The sequence below is a fragment of the Colletotrichum jinshuiense genome, chromosome 3 (assembly GCF_051148585.1).
Source record: "Colletotrichum jinshuiense chromosome 3, complete sequence".
NCBI classification, from domain to species: Eukaryota; Fungi; Ascomycota; class Sordariomycetes; order Glomerellales; family Glomerellaceae; genus Colletotrichum; species Colletotrichum jinshuiense.
The window spans coordinates 3053316-3066777 of record NC_139310.1 but is presented as its reverse complement, the minus strand read 5'-3'; the positions used below and the strand labels follow the sequence as shown (position 1 = coordinate 3066777).

General features: G+C 54.5%; 5 protein-coding genes across 5 annotated transcripts; 3 read left to right on the top strand and 2 right to left on the bottom strand.

Annotated features, from left to right (window-relative positions):
- Window positions 1–333: 333 nt before the first annotated feature.
- On the top strand, window positions 334–3082 carry EsH8_III_000859 (exocyst complex component Sec10-like protein; the record flags this gene model as incomplete). The annotated part of the gene is made up of 2 exons (XM_083262584.1): window positions 334–430; window positions 486–3082. 2 exons carry the CDS (start codon window positions 334–336, stop codon window positions 3080–3082), a joined length of 2694 nt encoding a protein of 897 aa, XP_083123071.1.
- Window positions 3083–3376: 294 nt separating this feature from the next.
- Window positions 3377–4674, bottom strand: EsH8_III_000858 (kinase-like domain-containing protein; the record flags this gene model as incomplete). The annotated part of the gene is made up of 2 exons (XM_083262583.1): window positions 3377–4389; window positions 4461–4674. The coding sequence occupies 2 exons, from the start codon at window positions 4672–4674 to the stop codon at window positions 3377–3379; spliced, it is 1227 nt and encodes a 408-aa protein (XP_083123070.1).
- Window positions 4675–6433: 1759 nt separating this feature from the next.
- EsH8_III_000857 (Frag1/DRAM/Sfk1 family-domain-containing protein) lies at window positions 6434–7323 on the top strand (the record flags this gene model as incomplete). The annotated part of the gene is made up of 3 exons (XM_083262582.1): window positions 6434–6454; window positions 6524–6971; window positions 7046–7323. 3 exons carry the CDS (start codon window positions 6434–6436, stop codon window positions 7321–7323), a joined length of 747 nt encoding a protein of 248 aa, XP_083123069.1.
- An 821-nt stretch (window positions 7324–8144) lies between these two features.
- On the bottom strand, window positions 8145–10499 carry EsH8_III_000856 (uncharacterized protein; the record flags this gene model as incomplete). Its single annotated transcript, XM_083262581.1, has 3 exons — window positions 8145–8800; window positions 8851–10335; window positions 10421–10499. 3 exons carry the CDS (start codon window positions 10497–10499, stop codon window positions 8145–8147), a joined length of 2220 nt encoding a protein of 739 aa, XP_083123068.1.
- Window positions 10500–12247: 1748 nt separating this feature from the next.
- EsH8_III_000855 (protein-tyrosine phosphatase-like protein) lies at window positions 12248–13459 on the top strand (the record flags this gene model as incomplete). Its single annotated transcript, XM_083262580.1, has 3 exons — window positions 12248–12324; window positions 12654–12807; window positions 13103–13459. 3 exons carry the CDS (start codon window positions 12248–12250, stop codon window positions 13457–13459), a joined length of 588 nt encoding a protein of 195 aa, XP_083123067.1.
- Window positions 13460–13462: the final 3 nt, after the last annotated feature.

Here is a 13462-nt window from a genome sequence, read left to right as displayed (position 1 = left end):
TTTGTGAGGATCCGAGTCAAGTTTGGCAACAAAGCGCCAAGATATACCTTCAGTGGCTTAGGGGCCTGCTCCACTGCAGCTGGCGCCAGCTGCTGCGGGGACCTGTTGGAGAGAATTAGGTCATAACTGAACCCCCGACTGACAGGCAACCGCCAGTTAAGGTAAGGTACCTAAGAACGGTCAACATTCCAACGAAGATCTCAGCAACCCCGCCCGAACCTGTCGGTTGAATTCGAGGGGCCTTGCCATGACTTGAAAGATTGTCAATCGAGTCTTGGTCACACGCAAAATCAGTTGCATCCCAGATGCTCCATCTGCACCTCGTCCGCCAGCATGTATAGGTCTCGAGGAACTGCCCCCCAGGGGGGTGGCATCCTCGGCGCCTTGAAGGCGACCGAGATGTTGGATTCGAGGCCGACACTCCCAGCAGGTTTGATCTTCTTCTCTTGAACCTATGATGAAGGGCAGAAGCTAACAAAAGGCAGAAATTCTCGTCGCGATATTGGACTACCTCCCCGTGGCAGACCTGATGCAGGTTGCTCGAGCGTCTCGTCGCATGCAGGAAATGGTTTACGACGATACAAGATGGGTGGCACGATTGAAGAGCATGGGATGCTGGGACGAGCAAGAGGCTAGACGGCGGTTCGAAGACGCCATGCGGAGGAGGCGGGAAGCAGCCGAACGCGCAGCAAACGGGGCCAACACCCATCCAGGCGCTGTGGCGAACCATGCGGCACCGAAGCCAACGAGTACGACCCTATTCGATGCCACGCTCGAGGAAGAACGCCTTAAGCGGCAGTCTGTCGCTGCTCCCATCGACGGGTTTGAGAGGATGACGGTGGGAGCACCAGCACCTAAAGACCCGCTAAAGGACCCCGAGGCACTGTTGGACGTGATCAAGAACTCGAGGAGTGTCAGAGGGCATGCGAGGGAAGAATATGGGAAAATCTATGGTGCGCTGGCGCCCTTCTACTTCGACTTGGCAAGGGCAAAGAGCCACACGGATCCCATCGTTTTCCAGGTGTTTCGGGACCCCGAGCGACAAGCGAAGATGCTGTCGAATCTGCAGACCTTTGCAAAGAGCGACTGGTCGCAGGGGTGGAACCAGAGAGAAGATCGATTGATGACCATGACGAGCATTTTCGAAAGTGCGGTGCTTCGAGAGTTTGAGCAGGGCTACGAGTTTTGGGACGTCGACGGACGGATGAAGCGCTACGCGCATGTGCTGCACGCGCTGAACGGCGGCAACGCGGGAACAGAACTGTTCGTCCAGAAACACCCCATCTTCAGCGACCGCGATATCTTGGGTGCGAACGCGGTGGATTGTCTCAATCAGTCCGGCCCAGACGATATCAACCTGGAGCCGTCGCGCATGTTCTTCGAGGTGCTGCTGCGGAAATCCAACGAGGCGGCGGAGGTCATAGAGCGCATATTCGCCAACCCCGATGTTGTCTTCTGGGAGTTGATGGAAAAAGTTAGGGAAGATATAATCATGGATTACATCACGCCGCTCTTTGACGCCACGCACGACCGGAACTTGGTTTGGTATCTGAAAGCTGTAGCGGGGGTCTTTGAACAGGGCATGCTCTTCTTTAAATCGCTGACACCGCCAAAGGCCTTCAATGAAAGCCTTGAAGAGAAGGCAAAGGACATGATGTTGAGGGTCTTCGAACCGCATCTCGATCTATACTTGCAAGAAGAACTTGACTTCTTCACGCAACACGCCGAGTCGGAGGTTGCTGAATGGGAAAAGAAGCTGACCGAGCAGGACGCATCGGTTGAATCGTTCTACATGAGCAACTTCAATAGACAAGCGGACAAGAAGGATTTCTTGAGCTCCTTCAAAAAGGTGGTCATGATGCCGGTTACTGCCCTACCCTCTTTTGGCACTTCAACAAAGCCCATGACCCCGAACGGCATGCCTACCCTGTCACCCCAGCCATCCAGACCACATACCCCCAGTCTTGCACCTGGTGTAGACGGGAGCGGGCGGGTCAGCCCGCTGCCCGAAAAAGCTCCGACCGATGAGCTCGCGGCCAAGGCTGCTCTCATGGCGTCGAGGATGGAGGGAATCAAGACCCTTTTCAGCATTGAAGTGGCGCTCAACTTGACCCATGCTGCCAAGACAAGCATGTCGCGTGCATCTAGCTTTATCAAACTTGGAGGTCAATACGGCGAGGAGGCTCGGGAGCAATGCGAGACCATCTTCGTAGTCATGCTCCGCATCTTGGGAAACGGACACGTCAAACCTGGATTCATCAAGGCGGTAGAGCACCTCTCGCATTATAACCCCAGAGAAGTCAGCGATCATAACCAGTCTGGCGTGGCGCCTCTGGTTACTTTCATCGAGCTGGTCAACGTAGGCGACCTCATCTCCCAGATGATTGACGTTTTCTACGAACAGCAGCTAGCCGGGCCCAAGATCGCCGATAAAAACGACTTTCTTGACCCGGCCGGCATCGCCAAGAAGAAGTGGGAGCAGATGCTCGATGAGAGCGTCGCGGCGGGCCTGAACAAGGGCATAGACGTGCTCATGGACGAGGTTGAGTACCTCCACGGCACGACGCAGCAACCCACCGACTACAACCCCCCCGAGACGGACACGGGCATCCTCGCGGACCCGGGACCGACGCAGACGGCGCAGCGCATCAAGGAGCTCGTGTCGGCGCACACCCGCATGTTGGTCGGCAGCACTGACAAGTCGATGCTCGACGTCTTCAACGGCGAGGTAGGGCTGCGCCTCTTCACGGCCGTGTGCAAGCACCTCAAGCGCCAGCGTGTTAGCACCCAAGGCGCCATCAAGCTGATCGCCGACATGAACCTCTACTTTGAGTACATTCGCACCCTCAAGAACCAGGACTTGCTGGCGTACTTCAAGGCGCTGAGGGAGCTGAGCCAGATATACCTCATCGACCCGCGGCACGCAAAGGAGATGGCCACCATCATCGCCGACGGGGACAGGTTCGAGGGCGTATTCCGCGCCGAGGAGGCGTACGAGTTTGCGCAGCGAAGGGCGGATTGGTACCAGGTCCGGAAGGACGTGGAGAGGGCCATGTACGGGATGGAATGCTCGCTCATGTAGTGCGCCGCGGGCACTTCGGAGGGAGAGAGGAGGAAACTGGACGACGCCATGACGAGCAGTCTTATGCTCCTTTGACTTATTTTTTATCTTTATTTTTTGGAGTATGAAAAGAAATCTCTCCAGAGCCGATGGAGGAGCTTTAAATAGCCTGTCGTATTCATAAAACAATACCCCTCCCTGAATCCCATTTGTCTCTGCCATAACGCCCCTAATGAATGCTACATGCTCTTTTTTTTTTTTGTTCAACCAAGTTCGTGATCTGGACGCCGCCAGGCGCACATTGCGTTTCTCTATCTATCCTTGTCCAAAGTCCAGTTTGCGCGCGACCTTGGCGCCTCTGTCGTCATCAACCATACCTGGTCGTCGCTTCAAGTCTGCGCCCATCTTCTCCTCCCCGCCGCCTTTCTTCGGAAGGTTCTCCTTGCGTGTGGGCTTAGGCTCGGTGCGCCACCAGTTATGTTTCAACATGTCCCTGGCGGTGATCCGCTTCTTGGGGTCGAGGACGAAAGTCTTCATGAGCAAGTCAACGCCCTCGGGACCAACTGTACCAAACATGGCCTGGTAGAAGTCCTTGCCCTTGACAGGCTCACCGTCCTCGGGCACCGTGTACGCAGGTAATTTCGTCACCCCGGGCCAGTTGTCCTCAGTCGGGGTACCGACAGCACGGCAAATGAGCGAGATCTGCTGGACCTCTGTCTCCGAAGGCATGTAAGGCGCACGGATGATGAGCTCCGCAAATACGCACCCCACGCTCCAGATGTCAACGGCGCCGCTGTAGTACTTGGCGCCAAACAGCAGTTCGGGCGGGCGGTACCAGCGGGTGATGACTTGGTTTGTCATCACCTGGTGCGGATCCGCGAAACTGCGTGCGAGACCGAAATCGGCAAGCTTCACCTCGCCATCGGCGGCAATCAGCAAGTTGTTGGGTTTGATATCGCGGTGCAGGACGAAATTCTCGTGGCAGAACCAGACACCGCGGGTGAGCATGCCCATCCAAGCCTTTATGTCGGCGGCACCGTAGCGGACGCTGGCTGTGTCCTTAATAAGCATCTCGAGGTCGCCCAATGGCAGATACTCGAGGACGAGATTGAGATTCTGGTCCTTTGAGGAAAAGACAGAAAGCAGAGAGATGATGTTTGGGTGCTGGAGCTCCTGGAGGTGCTTCAGTTCGCGTACGGCGTCCGGGGCCATTCCTTCCTGGTATTCCTTCTGGACCTTGATCTTCTTGATGGCGACGAGCGAGGAGTTGTTGGAGCGCAGGTGGCCGAGAAAGACGATGGCGTAAGTTCCCTCGCCTAGTTTCTTGCCTGTCGACGCTCGCGTTAGCTGGCCATTCCGTTCCGTCGCACTCACGAACTCAACAATTAACCGCACTAACCTTTGACATATTTCTTCTTCTCCACTTCATTCATCTGTTCGGCAAGATCCAAGGTCGGGGTTGTGAAGACCGGTGTCGTCTTCTTCTCTTTTGGCGGCTGCGGGGTGCCATTTGTGGAGGCCTGGGCAGACGAGGCATTGCGGAAGGGCGAACCTACTGAGCCCGCAGGCTTCAGTGCGTCGGTCGCGCGCACGACGAGGGGTGATGCCGACATCGTGGTTGTCGTGACGAACGGGTCACAATGAAGAGGGACTGATGTTGGTGGAGGGACAAGGCGGCGAGAATATCTACAGCCTTGTGAAGCGCTACGAGAGGTGATTGGCTGGTGGCGCCACAAGTCTGCTCCAGCCACGGCCTGGGAAGGTGCACTCCTGCCTACAAGAGGGGCGTGTTTGATTGATGGATTACATCAATACGTACTTGGGGCGGGTTTCCGGTATGGCTGCCACTCCATTCAATGATTGACTTTTGGAGTCAATATTCCTTTTGTAACAAAAAGGCCGGACGACACAACAAATGCAGAACAGTGATGCGCAACCGGGGCCGGGGAGAACCTCCGCAATCTCAACTTCCAAGCTGCAGTGCATATCTAAAGACCCTAGTTAACTCTTTTCAGATTAACCTAGCTTCGCGACACATTGCCCACATAGTACCCTTATACTATATGTGTTCGCCCATCTGTCTGCGACAGGGTCTGAACCAGACGCTGGCCGGGACTTGCTGGTTTTCGCAAGGGAACTCTATGCTCCTGCGCCATCTTTGGGATTGCGCGGCGCATAGGTCGTCTGCTGATGTGGGCGCAAGCGTGGTGCGACGGGGCGGATGCCAAACCCCAGGGAAATGTTATCAAACCCGATGAAGCACCTGGAAAGGCGGCGGTGCAGACAGACACATGAACATCACTCGGATGGGTCCGAGGCGGTGGTTACGGACATGGTTGTTCCCCGTCTCCCCGAGACAGTTGGCATGCACAATCAGTTCTCCCTACCCGCAATCCACTTGCTGCCGTGTGCTTATTAGGCACTAGAGTATGGAAGGGGGAGAGACATGGCATCATGGTTCGTTCCTCTTTGATGATTCGGTCAGTCGAGTCGAACATCTCTAGAATGAGCCAAATCGAGTTGCGCAAGCGGTAATCTGCGCGCCCGCGAGCCCCGAAATTTGTTCCTCTTGGCGCCAGGTTTAGACTCTTGACCCGGCCTGACTTACGGCGCATTACAAACCGCCGGTGGACTTTCCCCTACGTCATCCCCTGGCAACACAATGTCATGGTCCCCCCACAACGCGGCCCGACAGGGTCCAACGAAGAAGCTTGCCTGCCTTAAGCGCCAATCCATGACTTCAGAGCCACCACGTAATATGGAGCGAAAGTGCGTCCGACCGCAGCCCGGGCCAAGCGGACCACCAGCATCAGCAGGGCGGTGTCGTACGTACAACCACGGACGGGGCGCCGATGCCTTAAGTCCGCAACCCCGGGCGCATTCTCTCTTCTCGGTGGTTGATATTCAGGCACCGCCCGATGTTTGACGTACGCAGTCACCACCCGCACAACATTCATTAACCCCTCCAGCGTCCCGACGGTCGTTCCGTGTGAAGGATTCAAATCACGATTTTCCCAGGGGGTTGCCGTCCTCGTCCTTGTCATCGACTCTGTTTCGTCGGTTTCCAGCAATTTGTCTCGTGGCCGTCCCTCGACAATACTCTTAACTAAACACGCACTCTGGTAAGTTATCTAGTCACTATTAGCGGATCAATCGCGTTCCCTCCGTCGTCATGTTTCGTCATCACCATGAACATCAACTCTACTGGTGTTGTGCGAGAACCCGAACCCATGCAGCAATGCGATTTTGCCCCCCACGACGATCTGTCACTTTAAATCACTGTTTTGGAAGAAGAGAAAAATTCTTACCAAACAACTCTTGGCGACTGAAACTTACAATTGCACAGAATACAGATCCCAACACATCGCCAAGATGAGGATTATATCATATTGGGTATGGTTTTCTATGGAACCCCCCCCCCCCTCTTTCTAGACAAATCGCATCACTAACACCAACCCCCAGGTCTTCCCCATCATATCGGGCCTCGTCTGGCTCGGCATGCTGCTGGGCATGCTCTTGTACTGGATCATCGACACTCATCGCATGATCTATCCATCCATGTCACCACCCCAGAGTATCGCCTACATCAGCGATGTCGGCGCCTACTACCTCAAGCCGCTCTTCGTCACGGGTTGCTGCATCACCACCATTTTCCTTGATATCTCCTTTTTCTCCGACCGCTGGCTTCGTCACAAAGGCCGCCTTGTACCCAACACATCGATCGGCGAGAAGGTGCTTTACGGCTTCTCCATATTCTTCGCCATCGTCGGTACTGTGGGCCTTATCTGTCTCAGCATCTTCGATACCTACCGCCATAAGAACTTGCATCTTCTTTTCCTCCTGTTTTTCATGGGCGGTTACCTCCTGTCGGCAATTTTCATTTGCTGGGGGTACCAACGCTTAGGGAAGAGTACGTCTACTTCCCATTCGTGCCCTCACACTTGCGTGCTTCGCAATACGCAAGCAATACTAACTACGAGATAGAGCATCCAGAGCACCAGAACCTCGCGGCCTCGTTCTGGATCAAGCTCGTCTTCATCCTGGTTGAACTGGTCCTCGCAATCGCCTTCATCGTCTGCAACTTTCGCAGACTTTACAACGCCGCCGCCATCCTCGAGTGGACCGTCGCCTTCATCTTCTCCTTTTACATCTTCTCCTTCACAGTCGACCTCTGGCCCGCCTCGCGCACACGCGACAAGGCCAACAGGTTTTCGAAGCCAGTGATGCGAGGGTCGGACGGCAGCGGCCACTCCCGCTTTTAGTGGCCGTGTCTACCAGGCTGTCCGAGAGAGGGACTTGGAATGAAAGGAGCAAACGGGAAACGTATGAAAGGCATACGCTGTATTCATGGGCTTTGATTTGCATCGGCATACACTTTTGGAGGGTTGGGCATCGAAGAGCGGGCGTTTTTGGCGTATGAATATCCATGCATTGTGGGATACTCGGGCTATCATACCCCGTACGATTTTATGTTACACCAATAGACTAGACGTTACAAGCATTGAAACTATATTAATTATGTCAACAATAGTTGCCAAAACCTTGCCCGGGATGTCAGAACTCACATCTCTGCTTAGTTTGTGTAAAGATATGACGCCGGTGGTAATCTCGACCATGTTTGCCATTCGTGTAACCATTGGTCATTCCGGAGTGCCGAATACGATCGAGATCCAAGTGTCGTGGCTCCCTTGAAGCATACATGTTAAGCAATAAGCTGTGGTTCATCTTTGAATGTTGCTCTTAATCTGTGACTGCCGGGGCCATTAACGCGACACAGAGTTACATGCTACACTGTGCCCGGGATCCAAATATTTACACCTGTCACTGATATATGAAGCGGTGCTGGCGAAAAGAAAATTACAGCTTTGCTAAAAAGGGAAAGAAAAAACTAAAAAATAAAAAAAATAAAAAGGGTACCGACCCTCGTGAAGCCTTGCTGTTGTTACAGATGTACATGATCTCGTATAACCCCCGGCACTAACACCACCCGCTACATCCTCAACTCCTCTCAACCAGCCAGCGCTTGAATAAAAGAACAACAGCTCCCGTTTGCGCCTGTATATACCGTACCACCAAGACCCATTTATTCGATTATCTCCCGAAACCGCGAGTCTCTCGTTGGGCTGTTACTCTTGTGCTGACTGGGATCCTTGATAGGGACTGGCGGGGAGACGGGCCCCTCGAGGTCATCCCTTGCCTCCATGAACCGATCCGACTCGGTATCTGAACTGACAAGGCTGACATTCTGCGAGTCCCTACCCCCGATACTGACCCCGTCATGGGCAACCTGCGACCTGGGAGTCTCGGTCCCGCTCTTGCCAGCCATCGCAACCTCTCTCATGCTAGCCGACCGCGCATCGAGGCTCGTGGCGCTCTCGTTCGCGAGACGGGTCAGGGCGACACCGCCGATAAACCCGCGCTCCTCCTGGTTTTCGCCGGCTGAAGACCGACCCCGCGGCCTCGAAAACCGGGACTTCAGCCACTCCTTCATCTTATTCGATGGAGAACCGCTGTCGCTCGGCGATCGTGGGTTGTCACCAGCAGTTGCCTCCCTCTGCTCATCGCCAGTAGGAGAGAACTCTCCCATCTCCCCCGCGGCGGCCAAATCGGTTGGCAGGATTCCTGGAAGCCTGGACCTGCGCTTCTCTTCCGCCTTTGCAGCCTTCTCTTCTTCCTTCTTGGCCTTGAGCTCTTGCTTTTCGCGGTACCTTCTTTCCTTTTCTTCCTGCTTCTCTTGTTCTGCAAAGTGTGTCAGACTCGTAGACGGCTCTTGGTTACGTATTACTTACCAATGACCTTGCGGTTGATTTCCTTGATCTCTCTGTCGCGTTCCTTTCTCTTCTCTTCGTCCCTCTTCTTTGCTTCAGTTTCCGCCCTGAGGAGCTCTTGTCTTTCACGCTCGAGGGCGGCCTTCTCGTTGATCTCGTCCAAAACCGGCTGTACCCTTTTTGCAGCGATCTCATCGATGGCCAAGGGGTCCATGAACATCCCTCCGCCGAGGTCGATTTTGCCCTTGTTCACATTGGTAGGCTCGTGCCTAGCTAGTGCGGCAATGTGCGCTTTGGACTCCCAGTCGCTTTTCGAGGTCGGGGGCACCATGCCGGTCTCGGCCGAGATCTTATCATCCATTCCCTGCAGACGTGCCTTGACGTTCCTTTGAGCAGCAGCCAACAAGGCCTCGCGATCTTTGGCACGCTTCTGTTCATCGACCTTGGTCAAGTTGGAGGAGAAGATGGACATCTCCTTTCGAATCCGCTCAGACTGCTCTCTGTCGTTGTGGATGTCGCCGTCACTCGAAGATCGGCGCCTTAGTTTTCCCTTCATTGTAAACCTTCGCTGGTGCTGAGTCGGGGTACCATTGCCATAGTACTCTTGATAGTCCCGGTCACGCTGATGTTCCTCGTGTAGCTTCGACAAGCGTTCTTGAGCCAATTTATACGCTGCTTCCTGCAGGTTCACAAATGGCTTTGGTTGGTTGTCATCCGGGCTAGTCTCTCCCAAGTCCTGGTGGGCTTGGCGAGCTTGATCAACCATTTTTTGCTGGTGGCTATACATCTGCTTGGCCATTGCGACCGCGGAAGCATGCAGTACATCGGCCCTCTTCTGTTCATCGGCTTCCGGGCCTATTGCTGGAGATGAAGTGAACATCTTGCGAGGGAGATTGGTGTATGGAACGGAACCAGACGCGTTGGTCGGGGACTTTGGCTTCAAAGACGGACCGTGAGCGGCTGTAGCAGCGCTCAGAGCGTTTAAAGCAGCCTTGGATTCTCCAGGGTACGTTTCCTTGGGTACGGGAGTCGACTTGGCTCGTGGCCTTGTTCTCCTTGTAGCCGGCATGGCATTTTGGGCCGCTGAGAGAGAGCCTAGGTCGTCGGTGGAGGTTATGTGAACGGGCTGCCGGATCGAAAGGCTTTGTTTGAATGCCTGGTTAGCAGCGCTATTTCCCCAAGAACTCTGAGCTGACTGAGGTGGTGTCTTGTTGCTCGCCATCGTCTGTTTTCTTGCTGATGCGCTCGCTAGTAAGGCAGCTTTCGCACCGGCGGAGCTCGAATTGGGTTCCCATGAAGGTGCCATCTTGTAGTCCTTCGCAAGCATGGCCGCAGCTGTAGATGCCGAGTTTGACTTTTCGGGTTTCCAAGCGTCAATGGATCTTTGATTTGCCCAACCTAAGGATGCGGCAGCACTAGCAGCAGCTCCATCGGATCGAAGACCGGGGGATGGGTAGCTAGGGAGATCCCGTGGGGCGGCGTATTTCAATCTTCCTGAGTGACCTGCTATTTCGGGGGAAAAGTACATATTATTAACGGATGCTTTCTTTACCCAAACACGCGGGGCTCGTATTCAAGGCAGTTTCAGTACCTGTTGTCGGCACTTGATACCGTGGTTCCGTCATGCTTGGCTGGTGCTGTTGCGTCGCTGTCTTGGAGCTGACTTGCATCATTGCCAGCCCGGTGCCGGCTTGGTGGTATCGGTACGCCCACCTTTCCTGCGGAGAGGCTCCTCTTCCCAGGGTGAGTGATGAGGGGTACGAGGATGTACAGCACAGGGAAACGAAGGCGAAAAGTGGGAGGCCGCGGTAATTTACGGCTCACACGGAGGTGGACGCGCAGGCGGGTGGGTTGAAACGGGGAACCACTGGTGTTATGTTATTTATGGCTCCTGCTTATCCGTACCGTAAAAGGCTGATCGTATCACAAAAGGGTCGTATCAGGCAGGGTACGGTATGGCAAGAGGATGCGAGAACCAAAAGTCAAGGCCTGGGCAGTGCAGATAAACAGGCACGATGTCGGGGGCGCAGGCGTCACCCAAAGGGGAAGTAGGAGTTATATCATTGAACAAGACATCTCTTGGGGAGGGGCGGCGCGAGCGCACGATGTGATATGCTTCGGTTGGTGAGCCGGTCAGTGATGGTGGCACAGGCGTAGTGTTGGTGCTAGTCATAGTGAGCGGCGACAGCAGCGCCTTACGTCATGCGGGGTCCCTTCCAGTCCGTTTCTGGACAAGCGCCCTCTCTGCCCCTGTCCACATCCACCACACCTCCCATTCCATTTCCCTTTGCGAACGACGAATGACTGCCCACAAGAGCTGAATTTGCTGGTATGGCCCATCGCCCGCTCCATTGTGGCTTCGGGTCACTACCCACCCCATCTCTGGAGACGGCCAGTCCGGGACCTCTTGCGCTGAGCGGCCGACCACGTTCTGGACACCGGATAGGACAATGGAAAGGATGAATGAAGCTTGAGCTAGTCCTAGCTTGGCTGTGGAATGGGTCACTGCGCAGAGACCGGCCATTTCGTCCCTTCGGATCTACGTCGTCACCGACTGTGAAGTCCGAGAAGCCGTGGTAATGCGACAAGTGAAGGTCAGGAGACTCAGAGACAGGTGTCTGGGTTCAGAGCCCGGAACAGAAACGCCAGGAAAACCAAGAGACAGAAGTCTGAGCTGAGGGCGCCGACTTTGTTGCCTAGCTGTCTGATTGGGGACTCTATCTATGTCGTTTGTGTTTCGTTGAATAAAATGATGCACAGCTAGGACATACCTCGGATGATGAATTGTTGCAGTTTGGTTGGAGCTCAAAGTGCTACCAAATATAACCTGCATGAGATGACACTACGTTGTCTATTTGCGTGAGCATCCAGCCAGTTAATCCGATATTCTGGAAGCGACCTGCAACCCAGAGAGCCTAGAACCAACCAGTCGAGTCGCAGAGTTTTGCGGCAACGGACATCGAACGAGGGAGAGCCGTAAACAGGCCGAGCTTACAATCCCGACTGGCACATGAGTTCAGGTTGCAGTCGTAGATTTCTCTCGAACCATCGGTGACATCAAACCACCTCCCCCGGTTCTTAAGCTTTTCAGGGACGTGCAGGGATCTGCCGAACCCTGGTCAGCAATTCTGCCAACGACAAGGGGACTTGGGTGAGGTCAGACGGGGGTCCTGGCGGTCTGAAGAGGGGTCTTGTCTCTGGTCTTCGTAGCTGGCACAATTTCATTCCGATGATCCGGATTTCACACTTGCAACCCAAATCGTGGCGTCAGTCCCCTTCCAAACATCGTACACGCAATAAACCAGCACACCCGACCTCCCAACGCCTGCGCCGTCCGACTGCTAGCCTCCCTTCAGCTGCTGAATGCTGGCTCCTGCAGCACCTGCTACTCGTAACTCTGACATATAGTCCCTTGGCCATGGACAACAATGGCATAACCTCCATCCTGAACTTGCGTGACGTCGGGTCCACGGTGAACAGGTTTCTCGGACGCAGGTACGTACTTCTTCGCTTGAAACAATTGAGAGCGGCACACCAACACCAACACACACTGACTCTGGCGTCGCCCAACAGACTTATACGGGAAGGCTTGTTGTTCCGCTCAGCGAGGCCAGGTGTGTTCGACACCTTACATATGCTAATCATGGCTCACTTTGCTCAACCATCTCAGATGATGCCACCGCGGAGGACAGAAAACGCCTCCGAGATGACCTGGGTATCAAGAGCGTGATAGACTTGCGCACAAAGTGGGTGCATGCGCGACCCTAGGAGCTCCCTTGGAATGCTAGATCCCGCACTCTGACCAACGACTGACGCCATCCAAGAACCGAACACGTCAAGCAGGCTAAAAAGCGCGAGGCCGATCTCCAAGTTCCCGCCCTTCTGCAGTCCAACGTCGCACTAGCCGAGCCAGTTCAAATCTCGGGCTTAAAGTATCACGAGATCAGAATCACTGGTGGAAGCTTCGAGTGGTTCCTGGTGAGGCAGGTATCTTGGTGGGGGTTGTGGTATGAGAACTTGGCTTCTTCTATTTGCGTTCTCTTGAAAGGCTGACTCGTACTACCGTCGCCTGAAGCCGCCTCATTTTCCTATTCATCTTCGGCTATCGCAATGAAGGCATATCCATCTTATCTCGCGAGGTGATGGTGCCACGTGGCCTGGTAGGTCTAGGCCTTGACACACTCGACCAGTCTGGGGTTGAAATTGCCAAGGTATGAGCGAGCGTACAGACATGTGGCTTCTGTCCCATACCCGTTGCTGATGTGCACGACAGGCTCTCAAGATCTTTCTCGACCCATCGGCAACCCCCGCGCTGGTTCATTGTACCCAGGGAAAGGACAGAACAGGGCTGATCATTACCCTTGTTCTGTTGATCCTTGATGTGCCACTCGAGGCTATCGAGTATGACTACATGTTGACCAGTGGCGCGCTGGAGTCTGAGAGGGAGGAGAGATTGGCCGAAATAAGAGAGATTGGGCTCACAGACGACTGGTTCGACACGGCGCCTGACATGATCGTTCGTACGGCTCGCCATCTTGATGATGTCCACGGGGGAACCCAAGCGTACCTGGACAAGATCGGATTTGACCAGGATGACCGCCAAAGGTTGAGGGAGTTAATGTTGTACTGATCC